Source organism: Podarcis gaigeae (assembly GCF_964106915.1).
Source record: "Podarcis gaigeae genome assembly, chromosome: 3".
Classification (NCBI taxonomy): Eukaryota; Metazoa; Chordata; class Lepidosauria; order Squamata; family Lacertidae; genus Podarcis; species Podarcis gaigeae.
The window spans coordinates 5,530,949-5,550,421 of NC_139680.1; the positions used below are offsets into that span (position 1 = coordinate 5,530,949).

Genomic DNA, 19,473 nt, shown 5'->3' on the forward strand with positions numbered 1-19,473 from the left:
TTCTAGGTATTCCTACAATTACATTCATTTTGAAACTGGGCACTTTCTGGAACAAGAGCTCCCAAAATCTTCCACCAGGACCCAGGCCTTTACCGCTTGTTGGGAATCTCCACATAATGGATCTGAAGAGATGTTAAAGGCAAAGCTTGCAGTTCTTTCCATGGCCAGCCAAAGGTCTCTGGATTATGCAGATCTTTTAGAGCAAATAGACATTGGCTTTCCCTATCTCAAATGTGATGTGCAATGTGCACAGCAACAAACCTTTGTCCAATGCTATCTTGTTTTAGCTTATTTCATTCTTTGCAATTGGTGTGTCACAGTTTGGACTGAAGGTCAATAAGTTCATTTGGTGGTGGTGCAAGGCAGGCTGGGAATGGAGGACCCGATAAATTTTCAGAGGCCCATGACCCCCGATTTTGGGGCGGTTGCAGGGGTGCCTGACCCACCCCCTCCATTTCACTGCTCCATTCATTGCTGTTCTTAAAGACCTCCTTCAGTTTGTGCTGGGTTTGGGGAAATTTGCCTTCGTTTCCAGATTCATCAAGGAATTATATTTGTGTGTTTGCTTCTTCTTTTTTTGTCACCTGGGCCAGATGTCATCTGGGCCAGATATCTCCGTGGTATCAAGGTGTAACAGAATGAGCTGTGTTATGTCAGTTTTATATCCATTTCACTGGCTTCAGGTTGTTTCCTGTCTCTAATAAATGTGTTGGCATTGGTCTCTAAAGACCTAAATGGTCTGGGGCTTGAGTATTTCAGGAACTGCCCTCTCCCGTAAAAGCTTGCTTGAAAATGTCTCTCATTTTCTGGGGTCCTTGTTGTCCCTCCTCCACCACACCCCAAAAAGCAGCGGGCAAATTGAGTCTTTTTGTTGTCCATCTTGGTTCCTACCCACAAAGGAGAACATAAGTTGGTGGAGATAAGGGAGAAGACCATTTCTATCATGGCAAATAAATCATGTTCTGCTTTTCCAAGAGGGAATTTGCTGGATCCCTTTGCCTGCCTATATGATGCCATTGAAAACTGACATTTAGTGGCCATTTTAGAAACTATTTTTGGAATTGTGGTGTTTTTCATTTTTGCTGTATGTTTTTATTGTTGTAGGTTTATTCTTTGATTACATTTTGTCTTGATTTGTTATATTGTTCTGTTTTTATGATACTGTAAACCTTTCCGAGAAAGGCAGGAAATGGAATGATAGTGAAATCTTTGTGTTCTTTAGCATCCTTTTGAAAGAGAAACGCACCCAGTTTATGCTCTTTATGCTGAGAGAGTGGTGTTGACTTTCACTTTATCATCATCCACAGTGCCATTGGCTGACTTCAACACTTTCAGAGTTGAGCATCTCCTCCATTTTCGTCTCTCAAGGTGTCTCAACTATTTGCTGAAGTTAGTAGTTCCACAGGCCTAGCAGAACAGGTAAAGGGTCAAGGTAAAGGGGACCCCTGACCATTAGGTCCATTCGTGACTGACTCTGGGGTTGCGGCACTCGTACTTGCTTTATTGGCCGAGGGAGCCGGGGTACAGCTTCCGGGACATGTGGCCAGCATGACTAGGCCGCTTCTGGCAAACCAGAGCAGTGCACGGAAACGCCATTTACCTTCGCGCTGAAGCGGTACCTATTTATCTACTTGCACTTTGACGTACTTTTGAACTGCTAGGTTGGCAGCAGAACAGGGCCAGCCCCAAAATAAACCATTCTGCCCTGCCAGGAAAGAAGGGGTAAAGGAAGAACTACACCAAAAACCAGGAGGGAAAGGTTGACAGCGGGGTCTGCTGCCCTTGTGGACCCTGCCACCTGAAGCAGTCGCCTCACCTTACCTCATGGGTGGGCCGATCTTGTAACTGAGGCCAAATTAACAATACCATGTATACCTATCAAAGCAGTCAAGCAAGCACATTGCATATTGTTTCTGAAAGTATGAATTAGGTAGGTTCACCTTTAAATGCAAGCATAATAGAATTTCTTTCTTTCATAATAGAATTTCTTTCTGCAAACCTGCAGAACTGCACCCCCAAGGATGTTCCCCAAAATTTGGCTCTCAGTGGAATTGGCCCGCAAACTTAAAAGTGCCCCACATGCCACTGCAGACCAACTTGCAGTGACCCATTTCTCGAGGGAGCGAGGCCTGAGCCACGAAGGGGAACAAACTGGACAAGACAACGTTCATTCCAGCTGTGAGTGGTCATGAGGCATCTGATCAAGGCCTGTATTTTAAAATGAGCTTAAAGATATATTTGCAAATGTTTGTATGTTTCATGCCAGGCAGAAACCAGCTGGCTAAGTACTCTGGCAGTTCTTTATCTTCCTGCTCTCCTGGACAAGGGCCCCCCTGATTTATAGCAGTAGCAGGAGACAAGTTTCTCAAAGTTGTAAAAGGGAAATACAGGCTGGGAGCAAATGTTACACTGACCCTACAAATTACAGAATACAATCAAGCTGCAAAAACACTAAGAGTTGGTAAATAGATTTATTATTTAACAGAAAATAATACCATGTGCCTCCCATTAGACTCCAGCCATATTTTCCTAAGGTTTAGAGAGTTAAAGGGCAATAAATTTTGGGAAAAGCTAATGGGAAAAGCAGCTGGCTGGGAAAGGGAGGTGTAAACTGAAGAGGCTTCTTTTTGAAGCTGTTTTTACTGAGTTCCTTTTTTACTTTGCAAAGGCCTTTTCTTCTAAAAAGCTATCTATGTCATGTATGAGATTTGTTGGCTTATTGGAGTGGTATACAAAAGACGAGGAGGTGAAGGAGGTAATGACAAAGTGGGCGATAGACATTGGCTATAACATCGATTTCGAAAGGTGGCTGGAATTATGGAATAACAATATAAAGTTTACGGCGTGCATGGCATTGAGGGAAAATATGTGGAAAATGATATATAGGTGGTACCATACGCCGGTGAAACTGGCTAAAATGTACAGGTTAAAGAATAAAAGATGTTGGAAATGCAGTGAAGCAGAAGGCGATTTCTACCACACGTGGTGGTCATGTAATAAAGTGAAAGGGTTTTTGGGAATTAATTGACAACGAACTTAAAAAAATATTTAAATATACTTTTCCCCAAAAAAACTGAAGCCTTTCTGCTGGGAATGTTGGGTAAAGAAATCAAAAAAGAAGATAAGATAATATTCCTTTATGCCACTACAGCTGCAAGAACTATGCTGGCACAAAACTGGAAAACAGAAACTATACCTAGTATAAGCGATTGGCAGGTTAAAATGGTAAACTATGCCGAGCTTGCTAGACTAACAGGTAGAATACGAGACCAAGATGAACAGAAATTTCATAAAAATTGGAGTAAATATTGGAAGTATATTGGAAATAACTTGTAGAGGGCACTGGCGGTGCTGGAATAACTCTAACAGAGAGTGGTTAATATTTAAGATCAAAAATAAAATACGTGACTGTAGAACTTATCTGATACTTACCAAAAGGGTGGAGGGAAGTCCAGGGCTCAGTAGAGCCCAAATACTGTGATTTTTTTATTTTTTGGCTTTTTCTTTTTTTTGTATAATTTGGGGAGGGAATATAATACACTATGTAAACAAACTAGAATTATATCTATAAGTACACTGATATTTTTATCGGTATGTTTATTTGTGTATTTTATATCTACATTGATATGTTTATTTGTATAGTCTGAATAAAAATGTATTGGGGGGAAAAAGAGATTTGTTGGCTTAATGTAATTATGCAAAGGATTTAGAAAGTAAGAAATGTTAGATTCTTGTGTTAGATTCTTATTTCATTGATGGTGTGTGAGAATGTGAACCCAAGATCTCGGTTTAGATAGAACTTAATACCATGAGCCATCTGTTTTAGCCATTTGTTTTGGAATGCAGGGGCAACAGGGGCAAAAGGTGATCTGGTAATTAAGGTGCCTTGTCGAGGCAAATGTAAGATATATGGCTACTTGTCTGCCATTTATGGATAGAAGGAAATATAGCTCTTTGTCTCCCATAAAAGGTAATAGGAAATGGGTGTATCTTTTATGATTGGTTCTAGCAAACAGGCAATAGGAATTTCAACCAGGCTGATTGGACAGAGGCAGCCAAAGGAGGAGCAAGGGGGCTGGGCTGAGGAAATATAAGTGCTGGCCATCAGGGCTGGAGTGGGCAGAGCTTTGGTAACCACATACCACTGTGTCTATCATTTATTTGTCTGACAAATAAATTATTATTTTAATTTCTCTATTGCTGCGTTGAATATTTCATTCCAGCTAAGCGTTAACCACAAGCAGGGTGCTACAGTCACCCTGCTGCAGTTTTCTGACCCCTGAGGCAAGGAAAACTATTGGTTGCATATGTTAATCAGAATGTGCAGACAAACAGCATAACATGTATTTTTCTGTAGGTCCTGACAAGCAACATACAGACATACAATAATGAGTCGAGATGCTTGAGAGGAAAGTCTATAAAAACTAATTTACTTTCAAATATCAAGCAATATTTATGTTAACAAGAAGATATCGTATGAGAAGATACAGGGGGGAGAACAATAGTGGTAGCGGCAATAAGAACAAGCACATCTTAAAGGCTTACTTGGCCAACATGAACACCATACATTTAAAGCACTATGATGCCACTTTATACTTTCATGGCTTCCACCAAGGAATTCTGGGAGCTGTGGTTTGTCAAGGATGCTGAGAGTTGCTAGGAGGCCTTCCTTCAAATAGCTACAATTCCCAGGGAATTATGGATCATGTTAGCAAGCGATTTTAACAGTACAGTGGTACCTCGGGTTAAGTACTTAAATCGTTCCAGAGGTCCGTTCTTAACCTGAAACTGTTCTTAACCTGAAGCACCACTTTAGCTAATGGGGCCTCCTGCTGTCACCGCGCCACCGGAACACGATTTCTGTTCTCATCCTGAAGCAAAGTTCTTAACCTGAAGCACTATTTCTGGGTTAATGGAGTCTGTAACCTGAAGCGTATGTAGCCTGAGGTACCACTGTACTAGGCTTAAGGAAAGTATATTTCTCAAATCCCTTAAAAGATCTTTCTTTACTCCTCCATGTAAGGTTAAAAAAAATGACCATGTTGGCAGATACCGATTAGAACAGTGATGGCCAAACTTGGCCCTCCAGCTGTTTTTGGACTACAATTCCCATAATCCCTGACCACTGGTCCCGTAAGCTAGGGATGATGGGAGTTGTAGTCCAAAAACAGCTGGAGGGCCAAGTTTGGCCATCACTGGATTAGAAGAAGACTAAACTGAAAGTATACAGGCAAAGTGTACGGTAGGTGAGAGAATAGCTAGTTTAATGCAAGTGCAACTGCAATCTATTATTCATTCCTAATATTTCTATGAGAGGATAAGGTAATAATTAAGAACAAACCGTTGAAGCAACAAAAACTTAAGATTCATTTAAACAATATGAAATGATACACTAAGCCAAGGGTAGGCAAACTAAGGCCTGGGGGCCGGATCTGACCCAACTGTCTTCTAAATCCGGCCTGGAGAGTCTGGGAATCAGTGTTTTTTTACATGAGTCGAATGTGTGCTTTTATTTAAAATGCATCTCTGGGTTATTTGTGGGGCATAGGAATTTGTTCATATTTTTTTTTCCAAAATATAGTCTGCCCCCCCCCACAAGGTCTGAGGCACAGTGGACTGAACCCCTGCTGAAAAAGTTTGCTGACCCCTGCACTAAGCACTAAAGCAGAGACTTCTGGGATCACAATATCTATCTATTTTGGTAGCTCTTAATGTGGGGTGCCCAAACTGATTTGGATTAGAAGATGCAGTTGTTTAATTGGACTCGGATAAGCTTGCATTATGGATTGGTGATATTCACCCAGATTCATATTCACAACATGCACAGAAGCAGCTCTGTGCAGCTTGTCTGAGCCCCTGGCAGGGCCCCTCTGGCCAGCTTAGCCCTCCGAGGCCAGGGGCAAGTGTGCTTGGCTGCCTCCCATCGCCACCCCACTGCACAGGAGGCTACTTTTGAATTCATATAATAAACGTCTGGTGCTAGATACATTTAAAGGTAAAGGTAAAGGTACCCCTGCCTGTACGGGCCAGTCTTGCCAGACTCTAGGGTTGTGCGCTCATCTCACTCTCACTCGCAGACACTTCCGGGTCACGTGGCCAGCGTGACAAGCTGCATCTGGCGAGGCAGCGCAGCACACGGAAACACCATTTACCTTCCTGCTGGTAAGTGGTCCCTATTTATCTACTTGCACCCAGAGGTGCTTTCGAACTGCTAGGTTGGCAGGCACTGGGACCGAACGACGGGAGCGCACCCCGCCGCGGGGATTTGAACCACCGACCATGCGATCGGCAAGTTCTAAGCGCTGAGGTTTTACCCACAGCGCCACTCGCATCCCTTAGATATATTTGCATTAGGTTAAAATAAAATCTTACTGAGGTCCGTCAGAGCTTTATCATACACTTTGGGGAGGACTGGTTTTCCAGATAGATTTTCATGCACAAGAAAGTACTGTATTTTCTGGCATATAAGACTACTTTTTAACCCAGGAAAATCTTCTCAAAAGTCGGGGGTCATCTTATACGCCGGCGACAGCAGCAGCTCCTGCAGCAACTCCCCACCAGGATAAAATGACAGCAAATTAAATCAGAGGACACCAAGCTCTCTAGATGAAGCAGAAATAAGCTTGAAAATTGGCCCCAGAAGCCCCCGGCCACTGGGAAGTGGAGCGGATTTCCGAGCCGGACTGGAGACTGGTTTTATTTCGTGTGTGTTGGAAGAGGGGTACAGTAGTCTTATACGGCGCGTATATCCCAAACTCTATATTTTAACTGGAAAAGTTGGGGGGACGTCTTATACGCCCAGTCGTCTTATACGCCAGAAAATATGGTACTATGCATACTGCTTTAGCTGAGATTCCCGCATTCTAGGGGGATGGACTAACTCTAAGATTCTATGAAGTTTTCTGACTTTCTGCATATCACCAAATTTCACCCCCCAAACCGCTGCAGTGTATCTTTCATCCGTTGTAAAGAAATGCCACAAAGGTCACTGAATCTCTAAGCTAAGCTACAGCCTAGATGTGTTTACAAAACCGAAAGGCGTGTGGATAAGTCTGACAAACTGGCAGGGCAAGAACTGGGCATTCATGCTTTTCAGTAGAGTTACTGATGGGACGTTATCCTCCAGGACATTTCCCTGAGCTGGGAAGCCCTGGCTATGTAACTTCTTGGCGAGGACTGTCGCTATGAGGCGGTTGTACCCTTTCCTGCGGTGTTCCGGCAAAGTATAACCATGGATCATAGTAGCAAATTGGTCCGTCAAACCCCAGGCAATGGGGCAGCCCCCTTCATCCAGGACGCAGGTACTAGGGAAACAGGAAATGAGGCTGGCAAGGTATTTTCGGCATTGTTCGCTTCCTCCTCGGGACCACGTGCTGTTCAGCAGGCTGGCATGGGAGACATCGAGGGAAGCAAGCTTGGGTGGGGGTACTAGCCTAAAAAAGATTTCTCCAGTTAAAATGTGCTGTAAAATCCATAAGGTACACACAAAAACAGGGAATACATACTAAGGGGCTTATCCTTTGCTCTTTCCAGACACAGTGAGCACTTTAAAGCTCTGTTTCCGAGTGCCTGTCATATGATAATAATAATAATAATAATAATAATAATAATAATAATAATAATAATAATAATAAATTCTTTATTTATACCCCGGCCTCCCCAGCCAGAGCCAAGCTCAGGGCAGCTAACACTGAATATAAATTACAATAAAACATAATAGAAAAAAAGAAAAAAGAAAAATAAGTTAATTAAAATATGGTTTAAAATACAGCTTAAAATGCAGCCTCATTTTAGTAGTAGCCCATAAATCAAGACCATAAGGGGAGGAAACATTTATATACCAAATCCCATATAAGGAGTCAGAATGAGTCCAAGCCGAAGGCCAGGCGGAACAGCTCCGTCTTGCAGGCCCTGTGGAAAAAGATGTCAAATCCCGCAGGGCCCTGGTCTCTTGTGACAGAGTGTTCCACCAAGTCGGGGCCAGTGCTGAAAAGGCCCTGGCCCTAGTTGAGACCAATCTAACCTCCTTGAGGCTCAGGACCTCCAAAGCGCTATAATTTATGGACCTTAAGGTCCTCCTCAGGGCATACCAGGAGAGGTGGTCCCGTAGGTATGAGGGTCCTAGGCTGCATAGGGCTTTAAAGATCAAAACCAACACCTTAAACCTGACTGTGTACTCTGCCGGGAGCCAGTGCAGCTGGTAAAGCACTGGACAAATGTGATTCCACGGTAAGGACCCCGTAACGAGCCTTGCCACAGAATTCTGCACCCGCTGGAGTTTCTGGGTCAGCTTCAAGGGCAGCCCCGCGTAGAGCGAGTTACAATAATCAAGCCTGGAGGTGACCATTGCATGGATCACTGTGGCCAGATCAGGGCGAGAAAGGTAAGGGACCAACTGCTTAATATGGCGGAGATGGAAAAATGCCACCTTTGCTGTGGCTGCAACCTGCGTCTCCATAGAAAGGGAGGTGTTGATGGTGACACCCAAACTCTTGACAGAAGGTGCTGGCACTAATTAAGCCCCTGCAAGAGATGGGAGTTGACCCCCCAACCCCATGTCGTCCTGACCCAGCCAACGGACCTCTGTCTTCAAAGGATTTAACTTCAACCGGCTCCCATGCAGCCATCCAGCCACAGCTTCCAAACATCTGATCAGTGTGTCTGGAGCCGAGTCAGGGTGGCCGTCCATCAACAGATAAAGCTGGGTGTCATCAGCATATTGATGACAACCCAGCCCAAACTCCAGACAACCTGGGCAAAGGGGCACATAAAGATATTGAAAAGCATATCTATTGCTCTGGAGTTCTCCCAGCAAAAATCTGCCCTTTAAAGCTCAATCCGTGGGAAACCTGAACTGACATTTGCTCTGACTGAGTGCTAAAGAGCTGGCTTTTGAGGAGAAAGCTCGGTGGCAAAAAAGGGCTTGGACACAGAGCTTTTAAGCACAGACCAGTGCCTAGAAAGAGTGGGCCAAAAGGCAAGTGTGGATAAGCCCTACTTGAGATGGGTGGCAGTGGAAGGAAAGAAGACAAACAGAAGGGAAAAGTGGAGCCAGTAGGCAATAAAGCCTATCAGATATTCCGTGCTCTCGCTCCCCACCTCGGCCTTTTGGGATAATACTTATAGGTAAAGGTAAAGGGACCCCTGACCATTAGGTCCAGTCGTGACCATCTCTGGGGTTGTGGTGCTCATCTCACTTTATTGGCCAAAGGAGCCGGTGTACAGCTTCTGGGTCATGTGGCCAGCATGACTAAGCCGCTTCTGGTGAAACCAGAGCAGCGCACGGAAATGCCGTTTACCTTCCCGCAGGAGCGGTACCTATTTATCTACTTGCACTTTGACGTGCTTTCAAACTGCTATGTTGGCAGGAGCAGGGACTGAGCAACGGGAACTCACCCCGTCGCGGGGATTCAAACCGCCGACCTTCTGATCGGCAAACTGTAGGCTCTGTGGTTTAACCCACAGCGTCACCCGCATCCCTTTGAATCCTACTAATACAAGTCCATTCTTAATACCAAAGGTGAGTTTGAAGGAATGCATCTAACTGAAACAATGCATTCTTTGCTTTCACACCTGCAGGGTAGCAATTTTGTCCATGGAGTTGCTCCTGGAAATGGTTAAAAAATACAAAAAGGGGATTCTTTTCTTCATCTGTCACAGCATCTTAATTTAGAAAATGTGGCAATCAGAGCTAGGGGAAGGAAAGATTCGGGAGTGCATTTTAAACCTTCTTGTTTAATACTATGCTGTGTGTCACCCACCCAACTTTCCTTCCAACCGTATTTTGCACCTGTCATTGGCCAGTGGATCTAGTAAAAAACAACAACAAATGAGATTCTACAAGCCTGAAATCTGCCCACCGATGTTGCAAAACATTAATACAGAAAAAGACAGGAATCAGCAGACTGGGTGACGTGGGGGAATCCTTGAGTGAACTGTGGCGTCTTCACCCAACTTCATAAATCAGTGTCTAATTTTGGCACATATTTCAAGAGCGGCATTGCTGTGGAAAATAGTACTGATATGACTAAACATACGGGAGTTTAACCTCAGGAAGTGTATCAGGATCTGGATGGATAACCATTTGGAAACAAGACCGCTTTACATCCACAAGCTTGGAACTAGCTACAGCTTGGGAAACGTCGTACAATCCATCCTGCAGTCCTGCGTACAGATAAATGAGAGAATAAGCTTTTAAAACGCAAGATATAAGGAAATGGACTAATCCAGTTTAGCCATACTAGCTAGAGGTGCTGTATTGTGTCCCACAAAATACTTTTTTTCATTTCTTTAGAAATGCTCCTTTTTCACACTCATAAGACAGCACCCAAAATTCATTTTGATGCTTTATATAGATATTTTGTGGCACCTGTACTGACAACCAAATTTACATCCCTCACTGAATGAGTCAAATTAAAAGTTAAATTCATTTCATTTTGTGAGGAGGTACCCTGGGGCATTTAAACAAACAGCTGAAAGAATCTAACACAGTGGTTTAAAGCAAACAACTTTTCATTCGCTGCAATTATCACATCAAATTCCCTAGTGCAAAACCAACCATGTCTCTGTGTGTGTGTGTGTGTGTGTGTGTGTGTGTGAGAGAGAGAGAGAGAGAGAATCACTTTGCTGCTGGACACATAAATAAGCAAGTGTTTATGTGAAAGCCTGCAAGAGAACATACACCATTTAATTTCTGCTATATTTTCACCATTCATTCTATAATCTTTAGAGCACAGCGTTTGATCTAGATATTATTAGGATATTGCAGGTACAGCATACCCTGGCAAAAATCTAGTTTGTGACAAAGGGCACATTGCTGAAATTCTCAGTCTGTGCCACTAACTCTTTCCACACTCTGACAATATTGCTTGGAAATCTTTCTTCAGAAGTCAGTCACAGCATTGGCAAATCCTTATTTCCATTACCCAGCAGGAAATAAGCTTTACCCTGGATTTGGAAGACTTGCTCCCAGTTCACGGTTTCTGGGTTCTCCAGCAACGCTTGATATGCCTGCTGGTCCTTGTAGAATACAGCATAGGCATTGGTAAAATGGTCCAGGTCATCACTTTCAGCCTGTGATTTTAAAGACACAAAAACCCCTAGTTCATCCCATTATACACACAAATACACAATAATTTTGTTGCTATAATCAAAACTGTGATGTGCCACAGTGAAGAGAACTTAGAATGAAGAAACAATGGCCAAAAGTCATTATTTCTTCTAAATAGATGGAGTTTTGTAGTGCTTCTCATTAGGCTTCCCATTTCAAATTTCAGGAGTAAGGAAGTGAGCATGTCAAATATTTACAGCAAGTTTCAACAATCATTTGTATATAAATCAGGAAAATTTGGATATAAATCAAGAAAACTAAATGAAACAGCTTGTTTGCTTTAAGGACTCATGTTGAAACTTCTGTTGTCAATTAAGTATGGTTCATCATTATCTATGAACCTAAACTGTAGTCAATCTCAACTATGATTTAGGGCAAACAAGCCAATATAATAAAACATGGTTTGAAGCTGGCCTGACTCCCTAAACCATGCTTAAAACTAACCGGTTTGTTCAGCTTCAGGCATAATAAAAAACGGAAGTGAAAGCTTCTTCTCCCCTCATGCTCATTGTTATGTACTGAGTTGAATAGGATCCAAATTGCAGCAGTCTGATTGGTCCTAGAACAATAGGATTCAGAATGCTGCAGTCTGATTGGTCCTAGAACAATAGGATCCAGAATGCAGCAGTCTGATTGGTCCGCAGGAGCCACTCAATCCAACTCCAGGTGGAAGTGAATCCGCAACCTGATTGGCCTACAGGAGAATCCCGGAATTAGCCAATCGCGTGGGGCCCATTGTGCAAATAATGTATATAAAGCAGACATTTCGGGGGAACTTCCATTCCTGACTACTATGAGCTGAATAAAGAGCATGAAATCCACACTCGACTCCGAGTGTATTTCACTCATGCTGCAAGAGAAGAGGAGAACTCACAAATCCATGGCTCTTCTAAGCAAAGGTGAACACCCAGCACCTAAATGTTGTGTTTATGGGGGAGGGGAGGGAGATGGAGAGAGAACACACTAGATTATACTCTTTACTATACCGTTCTCTGCCGGCGGGTAATAACAGCTTTAAATTCTGGCCATGAATCCACCACCACTTCCTTCCTGAAGGGGTTTCCTCTGTTTATATTTAGCACTGCTCCATAAACCTTCAAAAGGAAAGATGAGCTGTTTAGAGGTTGGAAAAAATATTGTTATGAGGGTCAGTCTGGATGAAACCCTAGGTCTCTTCCAAAACCTGTGATCCTGTATCAGTGAGGCTAGCATGGAAGAGGGAACCTGGAAGACCAGCCGAATTAAGTCATTTAGCTTTCACTCGCCAATTAAGTGTTCATAAGCATCCCTAAACAAGAGCCAAGAGACTGTGCTCTCCACAAAGGGGAGTAGGCATTTTCCCCCACCTGGCTGGATGCCAGGTGATCCTAGGCAGCAGAACAACAAAGCTGTTGTGTATAAGAGCTGGAAGCTGGAGGAGACAGAGACACGTCGGCCTCTATGCTGGACTTTGGTGCCCATCTGGAAACCTACCGTATTTTTCGCTCTATAACACGCACCCGACCATAACACGCACATAGTTTTTAGAGGAGGAAAACAAGAAAAAAAATATAACGAAACAGTGGATGTATGATTTTTGTGGTTCATGCTGTGGCCACAGACATGTGATCTGACGGTGAGTTTGGGGTAGCCCAATGCAAAAATCCTAAGGATCCATGTGGATCCGTGCTTTGTAACCACGTTTTAGGTGGGGAGGGAAGGAAAAGCACTCAAGGGACAAGGAGCACGCGAGGGGTGTGTGGAGAAGGAAGCTGCTAATAATGCAGAAGAGGGGTATAAGCGGAGAAGGCTCCTCTCCTCTCCCGCTTTGCTCCTTTAAAGCAAGCAGGCTCCCTGTCCGTCTCTCCTCCCCACTCAGCGGCTCTTCTCCCGCTTTGCTGTTTCAAAGCGAGCCACAGAGGAGGGAAGGGGAACCATGGATCCTCTGCTCACGACTGCAGCAGATCCCGCCGCCATCCGTAGGCATTCGCTCCATAACACGCACAGACATTTCCCCTTACTTTCTAGGAGGAAAAAAGTGAGTGTTATGGTGCAAAAAATACGGTAATAGGGAAGGCAAGATCTGTTGGGGTGTTAATGCTGTGAGTGCCTCCATCCTATGCTCAGGTTGGATATATGCAGTGCTTTCTTTCTGGGGGGACGCACACCCCTAAACATTTTCTGAATCTAAGTTTGACCTCAGTGAGGGGCAGTATTTCAATATGAGTAGGAAAATGAGAGCACCCCTAAACATTTTTTTTAGAAGAAAAAAGCACTGGATATATGCATACAGTGGTACCTCAGGTTATATACGCTTCAGGTTACAGACTCCGCTAACCCAGAAATAGTACCTCGGGTTAAGAACTTTGCTTCAGGACAGAAATCGTGCTCCGGCGGCGCAGCGGCAGTGGGAGGCCCCATTAGCTAAAGTGGTGCTTCAGGTTAAGAACAGTTTCAGGTTAAGAACGGACCTCTGGAACAAAAAGTACTTAACCCGAGGTACCACTGTAATAGGGACGCGGGTGGCGTTGTGGGTTAAACCACAGATGTAGTATAGTATAGTCATGGCCCTCTTAGTATGGGCTGTTAAGATGAAAAGGTCAAATAGGTGGGGTCCCCTCCACCAACTGATAGGTAGAAAGACAGAGGCCATAGTTTGGACTTGGTACAGTGGTACCGCGGGTTACGAACTTAATTTGTTCTGGAGGTCCATTCTTAATCTGAAACCACTCTTAACCTGAGGCACGCTTTCGCTAATGGGGCCTCCCGCTGCCGCCACGCCGATTTCCGTTCTCATCCTGGGGCAAAGTTCATAACCCGAGGTACTACTTCCAGGTTAGCGGAGTTTGTAATCCAAAGCATTTGTAACCCGAGGTGTTTGTAGCCTGATGTACCACTGTATTTCTGTGAGCTAGAAGCTGACAGGCTGCAAGCTGGGTAGCTAGGAGACAGAACTATGCTTGATTTCTGTTCGAATTCAAGACTGGCTATGGGAAAAATAAGACCCTATTGGAGTGTTAATCGTACCTTCCAATATGAAGCAGCCCCAGACCAGGACGCCATCTTCTTGGGCCACACTTCTGCACAAGATTGGGACCCCCCCCCAAAAAAAAGAGCTTTTGGGGGGGGCAAAGTGCCACAAAGCAAATGTTTTTGGTGGGCACACAAGGTCACCGCCCTGGAAAGAAGTGATATTTCTGGGGCAGCAATCTTGTGTGACACCCCAAAACATGTGTTTTTGGGCTCTGTGCCTGAAAAAAGTGCTGCCCAAAATCGTGCAAGACTGTGGTGGCCATTTTGTCCACTATCCTCTCATGAGAAAAAGATGAGACCATGCCTGATTTCTGCTGGAATCCAAGGCTGTGGCTATGGGAGAAGCAGGACATCCTTGTGTTGTTAATGCTGTGAACCCCTCCATCGTAGGCTTGGAGACTGAGGTGGAGTGCAGCAATACAATTTATACACAGTGGTGCCCCGCAAGACGAACGCCTCGCAAGACGGAAAACCCGCTAGACGAAAGGGTTTTCCGTTTTGGAGGCGCTTCGCAAAACAAATTTCCCTATGGGCTTCCTTCGCAAGACGAAAGCCCATAGGGAAACCTCCGGGACAGCGGGGAAGCGCAGCGGGGAAGGCTGCTCCGAAGGCTGGCGGTGGGAGGAGGTCTCTCCGCCCCACCGGGAGCCTTCGGAAGGCTGCTCCGAAGGCTGGCGGCGGGAGGAGGTCTCTCCGCCCCACCGGCAGCTTTCGGAAGGCAGCTCCGAAGGCTGGCGGTGGGGCGGAGAGACCTCCTCCCGCCGCCAGCCTTGGGATGGCTGCTCCGAAGGCTGGCGGTGGGGCGGAGAGACCTTCTCCCCGCGCCAGCCTTTGGATGGCTGTCCTGAAGACTTGCGGTGGGAGGAGGGTTTTCCTTCCCACCGCCAACTTTCAGAATGCTGTTCTGAATGTTGGCGTGGGGAGGAAAAACCCTCCTCCCACCGCAAGCCCCGGGAACAGAGGAGAAGCGCTGCGTGCCTTCCCCTCTGTTCCCGTACCTGTCCTGAAGGCTTGCGGTGGGGAGAAAAGCCCTTCTCCGCACCGCCAGCCTGGCAAGCGGTCTTCATAGGAACGCATTAATTGATTTTCAATGCATTCCTATGGGAAACCGTGCTTCGCAAGACGAAAAACTCGCAAGAAGAAAAAACTTGCGGAACGAATTAATTTCGTCTTGCGAGGCACCACTGCACTTTGTTTAGGTGTATATTCATCACTATGGAATGCGGGTGGCACTGTGGGTTAAACCACAGAGCCTAATTACTTGGGGATCAGAAAGTCAGTGGTTCGAATCCCCGCAACGGGGTGAGCTCCCGTTGCTCGGTCCCTGCTCTTGCCAACCTAGCAGTTCGAAAGCATGATAAATAGTTACCACTCCAGCAAGAAGGTAAACGGTGTTTCCATGGGCTGCTCTGGTTCGCCAGAAGCGGCTTAGTCATGCTGGCCACATGACCCGGAAGCTGTACGCCGGCTCCCTCGGCCAATAAAGCAAGATGAGCGCCCCAACCCGAGTCGACCACTACTGGACCTAACGGTCAGCGGTCCCTTTACCTTTACCTATATTCATCACTGCCTAAGGAACTAAGAATTAGGCTGCTTTAAAAGGTTGAGTTATTTCCCTCTCTCTTCTGCAAATGTGTTTTCAGAGAACCATTGTAGATGGAAGCAAGATCTTACTGACATTTTCGGAGAAATGAGGACAGAGAGGATGGAGGCCGTTGTTCTTCCCCTACTCCCATGACACTCTGCAAGCCAAAGGCTTGGCTGCAGTAATGAGCTCAAACGGAGGGAAAACACAAGGGAAAGCAAAGCAAATTTCCAAAAGCAACAAACTGAAAGGAGCCTTTAAAGATGTTTCAAAAGACTGCAAATTCTGACTTTTTCCAGAAAAGTTGTGTATGTTTTACCTGAAATGAATCAGGCACAATTCTGTATCAGAAACGATGGCGAGTTTTTGGTTTTTTTTTCCTCAGGGAGTAAACATTCGGCTTTCTTGAATGCTTCAGCTTACAGAGTTAAGCATCACCTCACTTGATTTGCTGGCTGCAATTGAGACCTCAGTTGAACGTGGGTACCTGATCTGAAGAGACACCAGCATAATGGAGCCTTGCACTTTTCATTCAGAACTGGCACATACCTGCAAAGCATAATCACTGCTACGCTCTCTGAGCATCTATGTCTATGCATGTGTTGCACATTTATGATGAACTGAATTTATAGGGTAGATATAACATTTCAACTTTATGAATTTTCAACAGGTCTCCATTAATCACTGATGCCAATGTTTGAAGGCAGGAACAAAACCAGCCCACCATTTTGCATCAGATTATTATTCTTATAACTGTCAACCCTCTCATAAAATTCTAATGTTCATTATCATAATACTGTAGTGATCATTTTGTAATTGTTTTATGCAAGTCTAAATTTTGTTCTGGGGGTGCTAATATAAATATAAAATGCATTTTTATTTAATAAAAGTATACAGACCATCCATCTTTTCAAAAAGACAAAAAACAGCCCCCAACTGCATTTCTGCATGGAACACAAGTACAAATTCAGGTCTAATAGCAAAAATCTGTACTCCATCATATCTCCAAAAGATACACCCTGATAGTTCAGAATTTCAAGTCCATAAATAAAGTCTACATAGATCTGCATTACCTTGAGTGATTCAGGAAAATTACTGAGTAATTTGTGTTCCAGTATTTGCAGCTTTGTAGAACAGTTTAACACCAGCATCTTGCAACCTTCATGCAAACATAGGTGGCCTACTAGAGGGCACAAGAAGAAGAAAAACCGTGACTAGCAGCAAATGTTACTTCAGTGCACTGGAAAATGGAAGCCCAAAACATAATCCTAGAGATCATACCCTTCTGTACTTATAGATTACATTTTATACAGTGCCATCACCTACCCCACCCCCCAGTACCCTATAATCAGCTGGACTTTATTCTGGACTAAAACCCATGACAAGCTTCTTGGAGAAAATTTCACACAGTAACTGCCACAAATTTGATGTTTTTACTGCTCTACCTTTTCCAGGTTGCTGTAAACAGCTATGAGAGTGACAAGTCTGAAGGGGTAAACATTTTATAAATAAAATTAATAAAAACTTTGACAGCACTGTTGTCCACTCTCATAGTTTTAAACCCAATAAAGGGTAGTATAGAGAGAGCCTGTCCTCACCCTAAACCTGAGAGGGTGGGGAGCTGTGCATGGGCAGCCGTCCTCTCTAAATTCACAAGGCAGAGATTATTTTGTTGGAATGCAGAACTCAAAATTCTTCTACAATGGTGTAAGAAAGAAACACCATCTTATAGAAATGGATAGCCCGTTACTGATAGCGTATAGATAAAAACGGCATTTTAAATTGGATTAAAGTTTCATGACACCATGTCTGCATTTTGCGTCAAAATGGGCTGCGGACACAGACACGTGCCACTCTCTGAACAAAATATACAAATATCCCACACAACCCTCATATATCTAGGTCGCATACCTGGGGCTGATTTTCAACTGGCTGTTCAGATATAGGAAACAGCTGGAACACTAAGAGGCACTTTCGGTTACATAGATTTTCTGGGAGCAGGTGGAAGATGAAGAGGAAATAGCCACACCCTCGGAAGGAGGGACTTACAATACAAGCTTTAAAAGACAATAGTAAAGGTCAAAAAACTCAAAATCCCTGCAAACTTCCCTCGTTGCCCACAAGACATTTGATATTGCAGCCCTGTTTCTTGTAAGATATCCCATTCCCACATATTTTAAAACAAATTACAATGATTATTAAGGAATTAGTGAGCAATTACAACGGTGTAACCAGGCTTCAAAGAACTAGTCATAGTTCTACAGAGTCTTGTGGGAAATGGTCTAAACTGTGCAAATATTGTGGGAAGCAGAAGACCTCTGTGCCTTTGAAAGCTCTCAATTTCTACCATGTTCAAAACCCCGTTTGTTCGGTTAGGCTTTTCCTAATGCTGCTCTAGCTTCTTCCCATAATCATTTGGGCAGGACTGAATCTGCTGAACAGAAACTGACTAGAATGTTATCAGTCAGGAAAAAGCTCTGCATCTCTTGAGAAGACATCTGTAAGAAGAGATCCTAAAAGTCTTCTATCTGGAACAGACACATGGAATAATCCTGTGTCCATCTTCAATTACTTGCAAGGCTATAGATTTCTAAACTGAATTTAGTTTAGAAATTAGAAGGCTATAGATTTCTAAACTGAAATTCCTAAACTGAAATTAAAGTTTGGAAGCAGGCCAGTTGCATACCTCTTCCAAAGAAGGCAGCAACTTCAGGAATCAGATATAATTTCATTTTCATTGTTCTCTCTAAAGCATTTACCTATGTATTTACCTCAGTATCTCAGTCTTTACCATAGATCTTTATTGCACAGATAAGCTGATTAAATATTAGGTGTGGGAAACATATCTAATTTACAACCCGCTAAAAACTTATATAAATATGAATACTTCTTTTGAAACAAAGCAATTTTAACTTCTAGCTAAAATCTGTCTTCCATATACCCTAGGTGCTGAAGTCTCATCCTTGGCAACCATACATGCACTTTTAGTTCCCTGTGGACCACAGGCTAGAGCACGTTTGTCATTAAACAAAACCGAGATCAGTAGCATGTAAACAAACTTATTCGACAGTTCTCTTGGCTGTACAGTGTTCTAGAACATCTTTGTGGGTGTAGCGGAAAGTTGTTTCTTTTATTCAGGCTTATTTCAGAAGATGCAGAGACAAATATGCAAGCCAGAGATGTGATATACCTGTTTTGCTTGTTTTCCAAAACTGAATGGCACTCGACAATTAAACCTAAGAAAACAGAACTATAAGAAAGGAGAGCTACACCGTAATCTTGTGGTTCCTAAACCTAAGAAATGCCAGGTGTGATTTTCCTTATTGAAAGTAAAGAACCAAACCCTGCTTTGAAAATAAAATGTAATCCTTTAATTTCAGTTTTCTCTCCCTTTTTGGCATTAGTTTCAATATCCATGAGATCCAATTTAACTTGAAGAGGCAACTGCAAGTAAGTAAAATTATATTTTGTTAGATTGCAAGACTTTATTTTCCACTTTTAAAATGCTGATAAAAGCCTAAATCATTCACAACCCTTCCCATTTGATATGAATGAAAACCTATTATTGTACCTTACGATTTTCATGAGAAACTCAGTAGATTTCTAGGGCACTGAGGCAGGAGGCACTGAATAAAACCCTGACAAATTACATTGGGGAGCTAAGCAGGGAGTTGCTCTGCTAGATTGGAAAGGTCAAATTTGCTTATCCACCCTTCTTCTGCATGCTTACTTCAAAAGAAGAGGCACTTGGCAGCTGCTCCTTCTG

General features: G+C 43.7%; 1 protein-coding gene across 2 annotated transcripts; it reads right to left on the reverse strand.

Moving 5' to 3' along the window:
• Positions 1–6,744: 6,744 nt before the first annotated feature.
• On the reverse strand, positions 6,745–17,979 carry GLYATL3 (glycine-N-acyltransferase like 3). Of its 2 annotated transcripts, XM_083730801.1 has the most exons (6): positions 17,619–17,979; positions 16,781–16,890; positions 12,097–12,204; positions 10,947–11,073; positions 10,038–10,164; positions 6,745–7,433 (listed from the first exon to the last, which is right to left on the reverse strand). In XM_083730801.1, exons 2-6 carry the CDS (start codon positions 16,856–16,858, stop codon positions 7,007–7,009), a joined length of 867 nt encoding a protein of 288 aa, XP_083586927.1. In that variant the 5' UTR covers positions 16,859–16,890; positions 17,619–17,979; the 3' UTR covers positions 6,745–7,006. The 2 variants fall into 2 exon arrangements, with proteins under 2 accessions (XP_083586927.1, XP_083586928.1); XM_083730802.1 differs by lacking the exon at positions 12,097–12,204.
• Positions 17,980–19,473: the final 1,494 nt, after the last annotated feature.

Coding starts and splice junctions, on each gene's coding strand:
- GLYATL3 (XM_083730801.1), bottom strand. CDS start 16,858: ATGCTGGTGTTAAACTGTTCTACAAAGCTGCAAATACTGGAACACAAA. Junction 12,205..16,780: donor ATTTTCCTGAATCACTCAAG/GTAATGCAGATC, acceptor TTCCTTTTGAAG/GTTTATGGAGCAGTGCTAAA. Junction 7,434..10,037: donor CTTCCTGAGGTTAAACTCCC/GTATGTTTAGTC, acceptor AATCTTTTTTAG/GCTAGTACCCCCACCCAAGC.